Source organism: Callospermophilus lateralis, chromosome 11 (assembly GCF_048772815.1).
Source record: "Callospermophilus lateralis isolate mCalLat2 chromosome 11, mCalLat2.hap1, whole genome shotgun sequence".
Lineage (NCBI taxonomy): Eukaryota > Metazoa > Chordata > Mammalia > Rodentia > Sciuridae > Callospermophilus > Callospermophilus lateralis.
This window is the reverse complement of record NC_135315.1, coordinates 55588312-55605936: the sequence shown is the minus strand read 5'-3', so window position 1 is coordinate 55605936 and position 17625 is coordinate 55588312. Positions and strand designations below refer to the sequence as shown.

At 39.4% G+C, this 17625-nt stretch overlaps 1 protein-coding gene across 2 annotated transcripts in view; it reads right to left on the bottom strand.

The window, feature by feature from the left end:
• Positions 1-11796, bottom strand: part of Myocd (myocardin) — a 56318-nt gene extending 44522 nt beyond the window's left edge. The window contains exons 1-3 of one of the 2 annotated variants that reach the window (XM_076870471.1): positions 11735-11796; positions 2834-2889; positions 1420-1495 (exon numbers count right to left, since the gene is read on the bottom strand). In XM_076870471.1, the coding sequence (XP_076726586.1) occupies positions 1420-1435 (16 nt within the window). In that variant the 5' untranslated portion in view covers positions 1436-1495; positions 2834-2889; positions 11735-11796. Of the gene's footprint in view, positions 1-1419; positions 1496-2833; positions 2890-11734 lie in introns of those variants that run through there. The other variant, XM_076870472.1, reaches the window with a different exon arrangement.
• Between the last annotated feature and the right edge of the window lie 5829 nt (positions 11797-17625).

Genomic DNA, 17625 nt, shown 5'->3' with positions numbered 1-17625 from the left:
GAAAGAATTTTGTCACCTCCACCTGAGAGACCTTGGTATCCTTTGAATGCCTCCTCAGGACCAAAACCCTGCAACCCACAGATCCCTTCCCTTGAGTTCTACATTGTCTTCTCTCTTTCCTACTCTGAAAAGTGTTCTACATCTTATAATATCCCACCTGGTCGACGGTTGGAAAATGGTCAGGCTTGGGAAGCCAGAATGATTCAGACATGATGCTGATTGAAGAACCAAGATTCACAACTTTCACAATATTTCAAGACTAGCATACCATCTTGTAAGCAAATCTGCATTCTAGAGAAAGAGGGCTGGTGCCACGGGCATGCTGTTCCCTCAGTGGGCAATGCTTTTCCTCTTTGCTAACTGGGTCCAGCCTTCACATGCCAACTCATTTCCTTGCTCCTCCCCAGAATCCATTCTAGTTCCGACGACCCTATTATTCTCTTCTGTGCATCCACAACACTGTGCATTTTCTCTCTTTTCATGCTGGACTGTGAAAGCGGAGTCTTATGTCTGCTTTCTCTACTATCTTCTGAGAGCCCTTGAAGGGCAGGAACCTGTGCCTAATTCATCTCTGTACCCAGAAGGTCTGGCAGACAAGCCGGTACCTAGTAGACATCCAATACTTTTGCCTATGGAATAAATATTTGATAGCTAAACTGTCAAAGTGAGAGGAAGGCTCTTTGAACCTGGGCACCAGTGGTCTGGGGGATTTCCATCCCAGGGAAGACAATCCATGGAGCAAGAGTCAAATTCTCTCTTCCTTTATCCAGGTGTCAGAGTATGGGGGGGGCAATTATTGGGTTGCCCTGATTCACCTTTCCCAACATAATGATGGCAACTTCAGGTGGAACTGGTCTGCATTGATCAACACTGTTTTTTTTTTTTTTTTTTTTTGTGTGTGTGTGTGTGTGTGTGTTGCTGAGGATTGAACGCAGGGCTTTGTGCATGCAAGGCAAGCACTCTACCAACTGAGCTATATTCCCAACCCCTAGTACTGGTATTCTAAGACTATTTTTCCCTGTGTACCCAGCAGAGGAGAATCAAACAGTTACCTAGCAGATACAGAAGCAACTAGAGAGCTTCATTCATTTTCCCAAATGAACAGTGATTCAGATGAATAAAAACTGGCAACACATATTAGATAGTTCCTACGTGCTATATGATTTGTCCAGGCCGTTAGAGTTAGAAAGTGACACGGCTTAGATTGGAAACTAAGTATGAAATCTTCCTAACCCATATATATGGCTTTCCCACTTGATTTTTCTACATGGCTTAGAATAACAAAGTTACTAATTGAAACCTCTTTGTATACCTCTCTGTAAGGAAGTTGCAGGTAGCAACTGCATAAGACAAAGAACTCTGGAAGCATGGCCCACCATTCAGTGGCCGTCTCTTAAGTTTGATTTCACGCAGCCTTACCTTGGAGTATGTGCATAGTAACCAAGTCGGCACGGTTGGATCTGTTTCTGCCCTTGCGTTTCAAGGAATCTTCAGTCTGTAGAACATGAACATGGAGAATCACTTAGTTTTAATTCTTGAAAAGCTCAAAGAGTAAAAGTACTTTTTAATGACAAATGGAAAAATGCAAATATCCCTGGTCTCCCATGTTTGGATGGAAAAAAATACTTCCAAAGTCCCCTCCAGGAATTTTACCATAGGGAAATAATAGAGAGGTCAAAAGCTTAGGCCCATGTCAGGGATAGATAGGTTACACATTAATAAAATATTTATATAACCATTGATGATATCAAGCTGCCTCTATTATAATCCATCCTGTTCTATTGCCTGTTGAAATGGTCACAAAATTAACTAAGGTCAGCGATAAAACATTGTGTAAATCCATCTGCGATCATGACAACCTATGGCCTTTTTGCAAGTTTTTTGGTGACTTAGCTCTTGAAACATGGAGAAATGTAGATTCAGACTTTGGAAGGCATTTAGGGACAGCTAATTTGCTGCTTCCCCTTGTCTTCTGGATGGTAAAGCTGTCTGTCCGGGGATGACACAGGCTGTGGTAAGACCCATGAGGATCCCAAGCCTCTGATCCCTAGGCTCTTATCTTACTATATTGGGATCTCCTCTTGGGCCCCTGAGAAGGGCCTGGGGGTTTCTGCAGTTCTGATAAAAGACAGTCTGGTGTTCTTTGTTATTCTCCAGGTAGTGGGAATCACAGCCACTCATGAGCATCTTTGAAGAATTGTTGAAGAGTCCTGTTCTTCCTGTGTGTCCACTGATAAGTCACAAGGCTAAAACTCTTAGGCAGAAAGACAGACACCCCCTCAGCCTTCCCTTCTCACTTAAAGTGCTGATGATTGCTAAATAGTATTTGTATCATTGATAAATTCAGGTTGCAGAGATTTATTATGAAGGTATGACAGAATATGTCAATTTTTCTCCCTTCAAATGCAAAAGTAGCTTTAAGTAGCTGCAGATAAATTCTGTATTTTCAGACTTTGATTTAAATCCGATCATTGAATTGGATTTGAGAAAAATCTGTTGCTAAGAAAGGACCGTAATAGAAGGTAAGAAAGTTTGCAAATCAACCTTACTTCCCTTTCTAAAGTCTTCTTGACCTCTGATGCATCCTTGCTGTGATCCTTTTCAACATTAGAAAGATTGAGGACATCTTTATAACAAAATAGCAGTTGCAAAACTCCTAGTTGATCTCATTTCCACAGTCACAGGACAAAGATTTCATATAGTGTCGGGGCAGGAAACTGGCCAACTGATGGAGTTCTTTGTAGAAATTCTACATGCTTTAGCCCAAACTTTGGCCTTTAGAGATCTATAACCTGTGGTTTAAGTTCAAGAAAGACAGTTTGCAAAAAATTACCTTGTCACTATCCAAATTTTTTCTTGGCTCATGGAATTCAGTTGGACTTTTCAGTGCTGAAACAGAAAGATAAAGATATGAGCAAAGGCTGGCCTCGGGGTTCTGGTCAGTGTCACAGGGTTTGCTGGTGTGCTTGCTGAGCTAGGCAGAGTCTGGAAGTGGTCGCCATTATTAGGCCACAAGCAAGAGAAATGCCTGGAGGACAGCCGCTGCCCGGAAGCCACAGGAGACAGAGGAAGGTGGAATTCAGGCCTAAGTCAGGAAGAGCAGCAGAGGCAGAATGTGCAACAGGAAGAGGAGTGGAGGCAGGACATTCCAAGCTCCTGAAGAGACAGAGGCACCGGAAGTAACCTTGGTTTAAGGGAAGAGGTAGACAGATTAACTAATACCTTCTCTGACTTTGTTCTGCCCTTGAATTCAAAAGAGTGAGTTGACAAGTTGTGATCTGGGAGGGTGTGGTGTGTATTGTCGGAAGAGACTGTACTTTGGACCAAGTGACTGGTTGGTCACGGACATGCAATCAAAGCATTGGGTGTGAAGCAGAAGGGACCTTGGAGATAGAGAAGTCCATCTCCAACCCTGCATGGTTTGGGGAAAATGAGGTCCACAGATATGGATTGACTTGCTCAGGTCACAAAGTTAGGGCTTAGGGCCTAAGTCCTCTGATAACCCTAATCTTTTACAGGGTGTGAAAATTCACACTATTACCCAACCAGTAGATATGAGTGCTAGTTAGTCATATGAAAACACATGGTAGTTGTAAACCACCAGGACCAAGTGCCACCTTCACTCTGTCCTCTGCCTCCTCCCCATTTCTCTTTTGTGATGATTCAGTAAACCCTTTGAATGCAGCAGAGTCCTAGAACAACCCTCTGCAAAATTCTGCATTTTGTATTGGTTTTTTTGGGTCCCCTGGAGCAATCTCATTGGGAGCTACGATCACTTTTCATTATAAATGATGAGGTTGCTCAGAGGGTAGGGCATTGCATTGATGTTTTTTGCACTTTAAGTATGGGTGAATTGATGATTCCCATGATTCAGAGTTCTCTGATCACTCTAATGGATGTCCACTCGGGCCATGAAGTATGCTTCTAAATCTTGGCCAGAATAAAAATTAGGTTTCTGGCCAAATTAGCACTTGGGGTCATAAGTGTGTGTATGCATGTGTGTGCATGTGTGTGTATGTGTATGTGTGGGTGGGTGGGTGTCTGCATGCATATATGCCTCTTTCAGCCCTTAAGACCATGCTAAATCTGCACATGACTTCGGCAAGTCTTGTTGGATATTAAGCAGATGTCATTATGGTCATGGTGGGCATCATAACAGTGGATGAACATATTATTATTCTCTATTTGGAACACTGTTTAGGAAGTTAGTGTCATACTGTCCATCAGTCTTCTTGCTTCACTCCAATATTGACAATGTTGAGCAGAAAGACATGTAAAATATTTCCAGCTGGCTGGAGTGTGCCCAGTCGAATTGACAGGCACTCTTCTCACTTGGACCAGAGATTAAGCAAAAAAACCCAATATTTTGTTTGAACATCATATCTTTCACTGACCTGGAAACTGATTTTCCAGCTGTTGTTTTCACTCTTAAATTGGACTTCTCGGCCACACCTGCCGCTATGTAAATGATCCTGTGTCCACATTTCTTCCCAGTTAGTGACTTTGAGAAGTAAATGTGCAACTCTACTCTGTGGCTTGTGGCATTTTTCTTTGGGTCTGGGGTTGGGCTCCGACCTTAGTAAGAAGGCTCACTTTTTTTGGCATTTAACAACAGGTGGAGTTTGTAGCGAGGGTGTCTGAAGAGTGAGTCTCTTTTCCCTCAAAGCAACCAGATCACAGAAAGTCTCCTTGAGGTCCAGTGGGGCACCTGTGAGCCTATGCAACCTGCATCAGTTGGTCTTCACCTCTGTCCTATCACCTGGTGTCATTTAATGAGGTATTACCTATTGGCGAGGTTTAATTACTTTCAAGTGGTCTTAGAATTGATCTTTATGAAGTGGTCAAAAAGAACAAAGCATCCTTTCCCTAAAGAAATTCCCCCCCCTCCCCAAAAGAACAGTATGAACTTATCTTGACATGTCTCTTACATTCCAAGCACAATTGTTTCTAATTGAGCTTGGGACGTAGGAGGAATTTATCTGGTTCTCTTATCCGCTTGGCTCTTCAATTCTCATTAGTGGAGCTTATTAATTTTTTTCTAAGAAACACTGTATTTCCTGTATCTTAGCTTTGTAGAGCTAAAACGCGTTACTTCTTTGATGCTAATAACTCCCCTGTGAAATGATTCACAGGGTCCAGTTTTCTGATGTCAGGAGCACAAAGTTCTTCTAGAATCTTCCATAGGATGGGAAGCTGTGTCCATTTAGCAAGGTCTTGGGAAGAATACAAAAGAGATACTTACATTGCTTTTACCAAATGTTCTTCTCCTCACAGCTGGGGGGTGGGGTTCAGCCCTTAAACTTAAGAGGGGTACTGGGCCCCATGGAAAATTCCCCTACAATGGCCCCAGGGTTGAGTTTTGCCTTCTCTGTGACTCCAGAAAATGTGGGCTTTAGCCATCTCCCCTGCGGGCCCACAAAAATCATAATGCATCCCCCCTCCACCCTGGTTGATTTTTTTTTTTTTTTTTTTGGAAAATACACAAAGGACCACTTCTGCTGCCAACCCCGAGAGTATCAAATGGCAAAATTTTGTATTTAAAGGACATTGACATTTAAGATGGAAAAGGAATTTGGATTCCTAAATTAAAAAAATAAGTCCATGTGATTTCGAATTAAAATATGGTTATAAATCCAGTCAGCCACACATCTGACTCGTTCCCCCTGGAGGAAGATTAATCGCTTCTCACAGGGGAATTCATGTTCTCGCCTTAGAGTTTGGTTGCCGGCTATTCCTATTTCGGTCCCTGAAGCTCCAGCTAATTTGGGTCAGCTGTGTGTATAAACATTTGCTTACTTAGAACTCAAAAAAACGATCCGGAGATAAGAACAAGCCTCTTGCAGTCCTCTTTGTACCAGTCAAACCTCTCGCTTCCAGCAAGATTCCAGACAATGGAGAAAATAGGCCTCCAAGAACTCATGGAAGGCAGAGGCCTGACTCGTCTGAACTGGGCAGGGTGTGGTGTTGGACTGCAACTTTGGCACCACAGGGAGTGTTGTGGCAGAGCTGGACTTCTCTCAAGGGGACCTCTCACTACCAGGCTCAGGGAGAACTCAGCTCCATGGGTACAAAGGATAAGAACCCAGGGACAGAATCAAAGAGCCGGGACGAACAACTAAAGCCATGTTTCCCAAAGTGTGGCTCCTGGGTTACATCCTCAGCATCAACTTGGAACCTGCTAGAAAGTCCAATTCTTGAGCCCCATGTCAGAACTACAGCATCAGAGATGGGGGAGGATGGGACCTAGGGATCTGTTGATTTGTTCCTCCAGGTGATTTTAATGCACAGGTTTAAGAAACATTGCTATGGAGTTTGTAAGGCCAGTGGGTCCTGACCTAGGATCCTTGGGAATCTGAGTTCAAAAAAGGAGCAATAGATGGCTAGGATCGATTTTTAGTATTTCAAAAGGTTGAAGGAAAAGGGTATGTCTATCCGGAGAAAGGATGCTCGACTAACAAAACTGTCACTTTTCATTGCCACTGCCTGGAATCATAGAAATATAGCTTGGAAATGGTTATTCTCATCAAAAAGCATTGAATGATAAATGTATATGCTGTTAACGAATAAAAGCAAACATATGGATTAATAATTAATGTATGTGGGGTTTTTGAGGAAAGACACAACTATTTCGTACATAATACCTATGGCAGTTTAGGTGTATAATTAAAGAAGTTCTGGGTGCCATCAAATTTGGGAACTCTCTATTTGATCTCTGTCCTTTTCTTATCTATTCTTGGTATAACCGTGAACTAGTCCAATTAGCTTCCTGTGCTATTTCCCACTTATAAAACGAACTAAGTAATGCTTATTTGCTCTCTGCTTTCCTTTTAAAGACAGACTGGATCATGAGTACTTTCTTTTTTAGCAATTTGGATATATGCTATACATAAGTGATAACACTTTGGAAATTATATTCTCTTTTTAGGTTGGTGATAAATTGCTTATTCAGTACATAAATTATACTCTTAGGGGTCTGGAAACAATGCATTTTTCTAATGTAGCTTTGTAATATTTAAGACCTGGCTTGTACAGTTGTGGAATTTGATGCAACATGTGTGAATACTTTGGAATTTTTCCGAAAAAGAATACAAAGACGAATTCAAAATGTGTCTGCAACGACTGGCTTTGTAGTTTCTAGGGATCATGGAATAGAGAGATGGGGGTGGGAGGTGGGATTATTGACCCCAAATGGGATTGCCATGAAAATCCAGGGCACCTTTCCTGTCTCTGAAGTTGAGGTGTTAGAAAGAAGGGAAGAGGCAGACAGATTAATCCCCTCGTGCCGTGTTCTGCTCAGACAGCCAACAGTGTGTGGTAGGGTGCTGTGGGGAGAAGCCAAGTCAAATGAATGCACTGAGAAAAGGAAGAGAGACTTTGTCCAGTCCACTTCTCAAAACTATGGTGAAGCTGCATGGGGCGCGGGTGCAGGGATTGCCCCGGTCATTCTTCTTGCTACCAGGAAGGTCACAGAATTCGGGGATTTACCAAGGCTTTGCAGTAAGTATGTGGCTGCTGTAGCTTGGATTAGTCTGCAAAAAAAATAAAGGCAGCACCATTCATAGACAGCTCATTGTATCTTGAAATTCATTGACATTGATCAGATCATGGAATCAAGCTGCCCAGATGATTCATTCATGTCAGGGACAGCTTTCTCTGACACTCTGGGAACAGATAGCACCCTGTCTGGGATGTACGTCCTCTCTGACATCTGTTTTACTTCCCTTACTCTCATCTTCTGTTTTCAAGCTTTTCTTCCTGTCTCCCTTGGGTTCAACCCCATTAGACTCTCTTAGGTTGCAGAGAAGGAGAGGAAAATGTATGGTATTTTCTTTCTTTCAATCCTCCTATGACCACTCTCCCGTATGGACATAAAGTTGTACACAATTGTTACTGGGGACAATTAAATAGGAGTGCTTGGGGCCCCTTCTAGACACAGAAATGTGTCTGATTCCTCTGGGTGAGTGTTCCCCAGAGCCTTTCACATAGCAGATGGCTATTAAATATTTCCTGAATTGCTCTGTGGCCATTTTATAGAGTGTAATCATGGGGGCTGGTTGACCTTCCACACTAAGGCTTTGGAGCAGATTGGAATGAAATGTGTCCTTGAGAATTCTACCTAGTAGAATGGTGCCCAGGGTAAAGAATTGTAGGGAAGAAAATAGGCACCATAGAACTCTAAGGGGAGAGAAGTTAGCTTTGTCCTAGAACCATGAGAAGGTACAGGGCTTTGAGGCCCTCTTGCAGCCTGAAACCTGGTAGGGAGGGACAGTGAAGTCATTTCCTTTGAGTTCTAATAACCATGGGAAATTAGGAAATTCAAAAATCTCCATTTTGAAATTCAGAGGTGAGGTTTTGGAAAGAAATCCAAATGATAAATCTTTAAAGTAATATTTCTAAGTTCACTTTGAGAAGGTATTTCCCCAAGATATCATGACTATTTTAAAAACAGCACAGCTGGTATTACAAACGTGAGAGCAATCTGCGGATATGGCTGAGACCCACACTTCTGACCCAAGAATCCTATTCTTACTGCTCAAAGTTGTTCAAGGGGTTCTACAGTGACCTTAGAACCCTGTCCCTCTTGACTTTTAGTCAAGAGATGATGCCTTTAAGTTCATTCAAAGCACTTGAAGAGGGGAAATCCTAAACTCATAACTCATACCAACAAGAACAAAGTGAATACTTAAGAGAAGTAATAGGGGATTATAAAACATGATTTGTGGCTGGGGGCTGGGGGACTGCTTTTTTAACTGATCAGCAACCTTAAAATCTGCAGGATGCATAGCTAGGAAGAGGGAAAGAGGAGAATTTCAACCCTGCTGGACCAGTTGCACCAATCAACTAGGAAATATATGTGGTTTAGCTCTGTAGAGTCAGTGGGAGAGAAACCTTAAAATTTAATCAGCATCTCCGAGTGCAACTCAAGTGAGATCTGCCACAGAACTAAGTCAGTGGAGTTTTTCACTGGATGTTGGTCATAGCAAAGCACAGATAATCCTGCAGGACCTGACACCATTTCATTAAAATCATGGACTTATCCTTGGCATATGCACACCTTGTTTTTAATTTGTCAAATTCCAACTGAATTTTTTTTTTAATGGCAAAAATGCAAGTAAGTGCTTTTAAGGGTCAAGTGATTCCTTCTGAACTTTGAGAAAATGGGCTTACATGGGGATTGGGAGACCCAGATTCCGGCCTTTTCTCTGATGCATTACAAGGGGGCTGCATTTTTTGTTTGTTTTTTGCAAAGGACAAGCTCTGAAGACTTAACCTGATGTAAAATGTGAGACCAATTCTACCCAAGGATGGCCAGCGTTTCTGCTGACCAGCTAAAAAGCACTGCTGTATGTTAGAGGTCTAAGAATAGTCAATTCACTTGGCTCTTCGTTTTGGATTTAGGAAATTTATGATAAGTTTTAAAAATTTAAGGGAGGATTGGAATTATTTCAAATTTCATGAGCAAAGTGAGATCTTATGAAAAATCTTATTTTGCATGCATTTAAATTCTCATAAATTAAAAACTACAGAAAATGGGATCACATTGGACCTGCCTTTGAGACAGCTGGAAAATTCTCTTGGGCATCCTTAACCTCAATTTCACGAACATTAAAGACAAATAAGGATTTGACTAGGTTAGTGTTTTTCAACTTCTATTCTGAACAGAACCAGCAATCCTGTGGGGATTCTCATGGGGCTTCTGGAAGGAATAAAAAGAGGCCCAGGAAAGGAGGCAGGGGCCCCAACACTGTCTCAGCCATTATGCATGTATACACACACACACACACACACACACACACACATATGTGCATATGTGTATATATTTTTTTAATAGATAAAAAATTAAAAATCTTAGACAAAAGATTTTTGAGGACCATTAGTTTTTCTTCTATTCTTTCTCCTTTGTTTCAAAAAAATCATATAATAGAATAAAGATATAAAAATAGCCCTCTGTGGAACTCAATGAGCTCCACATTGAATTACACTTGTGTATTCCTTGTCATCGTAACTCCTAACATCCTGAACTTCTCTGGAGGATCACGTTGCTCAGGATCATTGTCCCTCTGGTACCTGCTTCAGGACCCCGTACCTCGCCTGGTTTGTACTAAAATTTGTGGCCTTAGATTGAAGTGAAACGACCCTGAGACTCTGTCGCTCTTTCCTTCCCCTGATTGCTTGCATTTACCCATGAACTCCACGGCTCTGCCTTGCGTGCGCATGGCACGTTTAATCTCAGATCGGACTGAAGAAGCTACCCATGGGCAAGTGGAGAGCCTCATCTGACTTGAGCTTGCTGAGTAGAACTAAGTAAAAAAGGTCGGCTCAGGCAGAGCCTGCCATGTGCACCAGACCTGGCTTGCACACTTTTCCAGAGCGGAATCCACACCCTCGACCAATCTGAGAGACTCTACAAAGCTGGTTGATCAGAGACTATGGATAACCTTTAGCATTTGGTTGAATTAAATTTTTTAAAAAAATTTTTTGCAGAACTGTTCCCCTCCACCTCAGATATTATCTTCATGATGAAATGGACTATGGACGCAAAATTTCTGTTATGTAGCATTTTGCTAATGTCTATACTCTTTGATTATGGAAATCCTGGAGAACAGAATTTGCATCGACATTGGACTCAACTGCACAAACAGATGCTTGATTTCCACAACTGACTTGAGAAGTGTTATTTAAAAATACATTGTAGGGTTAATTCCTGTTAATCTTGGTTGTTTCTATGGATTCCCAGATTTTACCTCAAAACCAAAACAACACAACAACAACAAACTCAATGTTTATTCTCATCCCAGCAAGACCCAGGCTCGGAGTATTCCAGCACATGGATTGAACTTTTTTAAACAATTTGTGAACAACTTAGCTGTTTCATTCGCCTCTCCAGAAAGGAACATCAGTGAGGACAGAGATTATCAGCTTTGAGTGAAACTGTATTTACCTGACCAGAGGTCTGTCTGCAGGTCCTTGGTTTCCCTCTGTCTTTAGCACCTCCACAAGAGGGTTGACCAAGAAGAAATAGCACATGGACTTGCTTTCTTTGGTTACTTTTTGCTGCTGTAACTGTTGCTGAAACAGCCTTGAAATCACAGGGGAGCTGTTTCCAGCAGACCACTAAAAATGTGGCTCTGTTGTAAGGTCACTGACTGTTGAATTTTTAGTGCCACTCTGGCTCTGCAGCACAGAGTAAACTTCAAATTTGTAGCCTATAGGTCACAAGGCTTCACTATCACTAACCATAGGACAATCTTTCAAGGGCAAATTTGTTCCTTACTAAATGCTGAAGAGTCATGTTAGTATTATAGAGGGACCTGAATTTCTCCAAGTGTTATGAATTTTAATCTTTAAATTGTATTGGGGAGGAAGTTAGTATGATCAGAGCACTTTGAAGGTGATTCTATTCATCCGTGACTGGAATCCTGTGATTCCACTCATCTGGAGCATTCTTCCCCCAGTTTCCATATTTAACCGAGGATTAGCTTTAGTAGCTAGATTGGTACAACATTTCAAATGTATGCTAATCTTTCTTCTTTGATCCAGAATATGGCCAATAATTCTATATTAATCAATCAATATTAATTAATAATTAAGGAATTCGATGGTCCTTTGAGCTAGACCGGCATTGCTACTCAGTCTTCCAGAAAGGAAAATAATTGACCATACCCAATTAATGGTGGACTCAAATATTCCAGAACTAAAACCATAAAAATAAGTAAGATCTGTGGGTACTCACGCGGTATGAGGCCTTGGTTAGCCAGCTGCTCCTGGGTCCTTCTCTGTTGAAGTCGTAACTGTAAAACTTAGAAAAGGAAGTGCTAGTTTGTGAGTTGGGCTAAAGATATTTCCAATCCACTTTATACTTTAATCATACTTTCTTAGCCTGTGTCATTTTTATTTCTAGAACAGTTCGGAAAAGTATCGTGCAGTACATTTTCGTTTCTGTCATACACGCAGAGAAAGAAGACTGAGAGGAGATGAGTGGTGGCAAGGTTTCACAGGCAGCTGGGAACAATCTAGGATTGGAACACTCTTTTAATTTATTTTTTATTGGTACATTGGGATTATACATAACAGTGGGGTTCGTTACGCCATATTTATACATGCAAGTAATTTGATCAAATTTGTACCCTATCGGTCACAAGGCTTCACTATCACTAACCACAGGACAATCTTTCAAGGGTAAATTTGATCAGTCTCATTCCCCAGGATCTTCCCTCCTCCCTCCCTGGCTCCTCTTGTTCTATTCTTCTGATCTCCCTTCTATTTGATTATTCATGATAGTTATGGATATCATGCTCATGGTGTCATTTGGTAGACTTTTGTTTAAAAGTGAATTTTTCTTTAAAAGTGAATATTATCTTTCCAGCACGGTACATCCCCTCTCTCTGAGTGACGAGTGGCATCAAATTCCACTTGAATGGCAGCCTGTGATTTCGAAAGGGGAGACAGGGTGAAAAAAATCACAGGCTCCGGCGTCTCGCCTGGGCTCAAGTCTGTCCTCTATCCACTGAACTGGTGTGTAGCCCTGGACATGTTCCTTAACCTCTTTGACCCTCAGTTTTCTCATCAGTAAATGAGGAAAAGCAATGCCTACTTTGCAGGGCTGCCATAACATTTGATAAAACAAAGGTATGCACGTTGCTTAGCAGAGTGCCTGGCATTGATAATGCCATAACTGATAGTATTATGAGAACCTGGGATTCTCTGTGGAATTCAAAACAGGACTATCGGAGTTATTTGCTTAGAAAAATTAAAATGATCCAAACTCTATATTCAATAGTGTATATAAAGTGTATATAGAATCTATTTGTACTGTAGATATATAACATGTATCTCTATATTGCATAGTATCTCTACAGTACAAATAGATTGTATATATCACATACATGCCTACAGATAGAAAGCATTAAATAGCATCGAATCATTCAATTGTAAGTGTGGTATTTCCAATTATCTCCTTTCTTCACTCAAACACATTCCCTGTCTTTCAAACACATTTTATCTTTGGACATTCCACCTCTATCTCATGGATATTCTATTTTCTCAAGGAGATGCTTAGTTTGCCATCTTGGTTCCTGGGTTTAAGGTGCTCAGCATAAGGGAGCAAGAAGCAAAGGTTTGCAAAGAAGAGGAGATCAGTTTAGTCAGACTACTGTGGAAAGGGAAAACACGGAGCTGCTTTTGCAAAGGGGAAGTTGGAATGGAGGAAGGGGGAAAAAGAGAAAAGACTATGTGAGCCAAGTTTTAAGTTGACTTAGGCTTTCAGAATGAGATTTCAAAGCAAATCTAGTCAAAAGGTAAAATGAAAGCTAGTTAGTAGAGAAGGACATTTTAAAAAAGAGTGAGTTTTGAACTGGAGTCTTTATCAACCTCCTACTGGGACTGACCACTCCTCTAGGAATTGCTTTGAATGAAATACAGTGGCTAGACTGTGCTTTGTTAAGTAAGTAAGCCCCGTAAGGCTCCATGTTAGGGCAGGATCACAGAGAAAACGGAATTATTTAAACTTCTGAGCCAATGAAACTGATATGACAGGTTTATTGTTTAAGTTTCCCATTGGACCAACCCTCCCACAAATAAAAATTGTAGACTATGAACAAACTACAAAGAATACTACTCAAGGATTCCAAATAATAAACAAAATCAGGCCAATTACAGAGGGGAACCAAGACTTGGAGAATTGACTTGAGTGGACGCCTGAGTTTCTTATTTTTTGGGAACTTTGCCCTGAGGGTGATCTGTCGTCATGAAGCATTCAAACACTAAACAAAACTGCAAATCTTTCTGGTCAAGAAAAAAATCAGAGAAAAATGGCCAGATACCCATGCCAGAGAGTGACAGGGAAATCAAGCAAGGGAGAGAGCTAGAGAGATAAAGGGGTCCTCAGACTGTTTTGGAAGCCCACAAGTTCAGATTGATTTCTTAATAAAGATTTCATGGAATAGGCTCATAGGAGCACAGCAAAGAATGAAACTTAGAGTTGATATTTGAGCCTCTGTACACATAGAATCTACCTGAACTAATGGTCTCTTAAAACAAACAAATGAAAAAAAAATCAGTATTCTCCAGAGGATTATAATAAAATTCCAGATGATATAAGACTCACCACGATATCCAGGATAAAATCCAAAATTATTCTGTACACAAAGAACCAGGCCATTGTGGCCCATTCTGAATGAAAAAGGCAAAACAACAACAACCACCAAAAATCAAAAACCAAAAATGACAACTCCGGATCAGATTAAAACCTTGCTATGACTTAGCTGTTGGAGTTATTAGAAAGGACTTCCACGTAGTTATTTTCAACTATGGTCAATAAAATAACAGACAATTTTCTTGAAATGAATAAAAAGAAAAATCCTAGAAGCAAAATAAAACACATAAAAAAGAAAATGGAAATGTTAAGGATTAATATCTTTATTAATTTAATTAATAAGTAGAATATCTAAAATAAAAATATATACTGAAATGACTTAATAGATTGGTGAATATCAAAGGACTGGGTGAATATAGGCAAGGTTTTGTCAAATTGAAGAGGAAAGGGGGAAAAAGATGGGAGACACGGACAGACTTTCAAGGACCTGTGTAATAATATAAAAAGGTTCAATGTTGGGTAATTAAAGTCCTAGAAGAAGAACAGAGAAGAAATAGAAGCCCCAAACTCCCCACCTTTGGTGAAAGAAATAAATTTGCAGACTCAAAGAAAAAAATCAATAAACTTTAAACTAGACATATTCACAGAAAACCACTTAGATATATAATAATCCAATGGTAGAATCTTGAAACCAACACTTCACACAAAAGGAATGTTGCTTTGAAAAATCACAGGCTTCACATCAGATTCTCAGGAAGTCAGAAGAGGAAAACAAAATAAACAAACAAAAACCCCAAACAGAAAAATCTTTATGAAGATAAAATAAACATGCATTCAGGTAAAGGAAAATGAAATAATCTGTTGCCAACTGACTTCACTATGAGAAATGCTTAAGGAAATTCTTTGGGTTAAGGAGAGATGATAATAGAAGGAAACCTGGATAGTCAGAGGTAAAGAATAGCTGGTAACGACCTGGATAAAGATGGAAGAGTTATCTTTTTTCCTAATTCGATTTAAAAATATGACTGTTAAAGCAAAAAAAAAAAAAAAATAACATCATCTTGTGGTATCTTCAAGGCACACAGATGTTTATAGAGGCTTTGAAATGGTTTGGATCTTGAATGTCTCCAGAAAGACCCTGTGTTAAAGGCTTGGTCCTCAGCTGATGGCACTGTTGGGAAGTGGCAGAACTTTCAAAAGATGGAGTCTAGTGAAAGGAAGTTAGATCATTGGAGACAGACCCTTGAAGGGGATATTGGGACCTTGTTGCTCAGCTGCCAAGAGGGGAGCAGACACCTCTGCCACATGCTTCTGCCATGACATGCTTTCTTACCACATACCCAAAGCCATAGGGAAGATGGACTGAAATCCCAGAAACTCTGAGCCAAAAATAAATCTTTCCTTCTTATAAGTTGATTACCTCAGGTATTTTGTTATAGAGACAGGAAGCTGCAAAATTTCTATACTTTACATGCAGTGTTATAACATTAACTACAAAGCTGTAATGACATATATTGTAATCCCTAGAGCATCTTTAAAAAAAGCAAAAAGAACTGTATTTTTTTAAAAAAAATCAACAAATTAAAATGGAATGCTAAAAATATTAAAATAATCCAAAAGAAGGCAAGAAAGGGGGGATATAAGAACAAAAAGTAGGGGGATATACAGAAAGCAAATCATAAAATGGTGGATTTAAATCCCACTACATTAGTAATTATATTTTAATAGTGAAACACTCAAAAGACAGAGATTACCAGAAGGGATCTTTAGAAAACAATATTCAATTATATATTGTCTACAAAGGACAAATTTTATATATAAAGATACAAAAATAAAAGTAATTAGGAAAAAAAGAGGGGATCTCATGAAAATAGGAGAGAGAACTATAGAGTAGAGGAAGGGGATTAGGGGAAGTACTAGGGAATAAAATTGACCTAATTATGTCATGTGCATGTACAAACATACCACAATAAATCCCACTATTATGCATAATTATAATGTATCTTTAAAATTTTTTAAAAAGTAAATAGAAAGAAAAAAAGATGTGCCAAACAGTAAGCATAAGAAATTTGGACTGACTCAATCAATATCAGATGAAATAGACCTAAATTCAGAGTATTTTCAAATATGAAGTATGAATCTAGTAAGAAAGCTCTAAAATAAAAGTTGACAAAATTAAAGGAATGTATGTACAACTTTAAAGTCATAGTAGGAGATTTTGAGACTTTTCAACATTTGATAGAGCTAGATTAAAAAAGTCACTAATGGCACCGAGAATTTGAACAATATGAACCATCTTTTCTTTATTGATTTATCTCAGTTTAGTTCTAGAGCACTACCCCAAACAAATGCAGAATAAACACTTTTCAAGTTCATGTATGTTTACAAAAAGTATATTTACTAAGATGGATGAGTAAGGCAAGTTTTAATAACTTAAAAAGGATTAAATTCATGTAGAGTATGTTTGTTCTTTGATCTCATTGGAATTAATCAGCAGCCAAAAGCAATATGTAATTAAGAAAAATATTTGGCAATTCGCTTCTAAATAATTCATAGGTCAAAGAAAAATTCACAGGGGACATTAAGAATACTTGAACAGGACGATCATGAATAGGTAAAACATTACATTTTATGGGATCCAGCTAATGCCACAGTTACAGGGAAACTTAGAATTTTATATGGTTATATTGGAAAAAGAAAGAGGGTTGACAATCAACGACCTAAGATTTTTACCTTCAGAAGACAAAAGGAAGTATGCTCAAAGTAAATATAAGTTGAAAAAAAAGAGTGGAAATCTTCAAAATAGAAAACAAACACACAAACAAATGAACAAAGTGAAAAGTGGGCTCTCTGTAGAGACAAACAAAATTGACTAACTTGATTGATGAAGAAAAAAAGAGAGAGACTGAAATTTGCTTATATTAGAAATAAAAAAATGTGTTACAAATATATACTCTAGATATTAAAAGGATAAAAAGAGAATATCATTAACAAATTCTGCGTATACTCCAACAACAAAAGCAACAACAACAACAAAAAAAAACCAAGGCCTAGATTTTTTTTTTAGAGAGAGAGAGAGAGAGAGAGAGAGAGAGAGAATTTTTTATTTTTTTTTAGTTTTTGGTGGATACATTATCTTTTATTTTATTTTTATGTGGTGCTGAGGATCGAACCCAGCGCCCCACGCATGCCAGGCAAGCGCGTTACTGCTTGAGCCACATCCCCAGCCCTTAGATGAAAAATTACTGGTGAATTTTATCAAAATATTGTGACAAAAATAAGTTCTTGTCCAAATTCCCCATTAGATAATCTCCACATTCTACACATCACACCAATCCTAAATAAGAATCTTCAATTATTCTGTTTTTAATATCATGGCTCTTAACCCAACAAAGAAAAGTTATTTATCGAAATCTCCCACTGTTAGAATAGGCCAATTTCAAGACGGCTTAGATTCTCTGGACATTAAGCTATTTTCACTTGGACTGAACTGGATGAAGGCAGTATAAATTGAAACAAGAGAGAAAGAT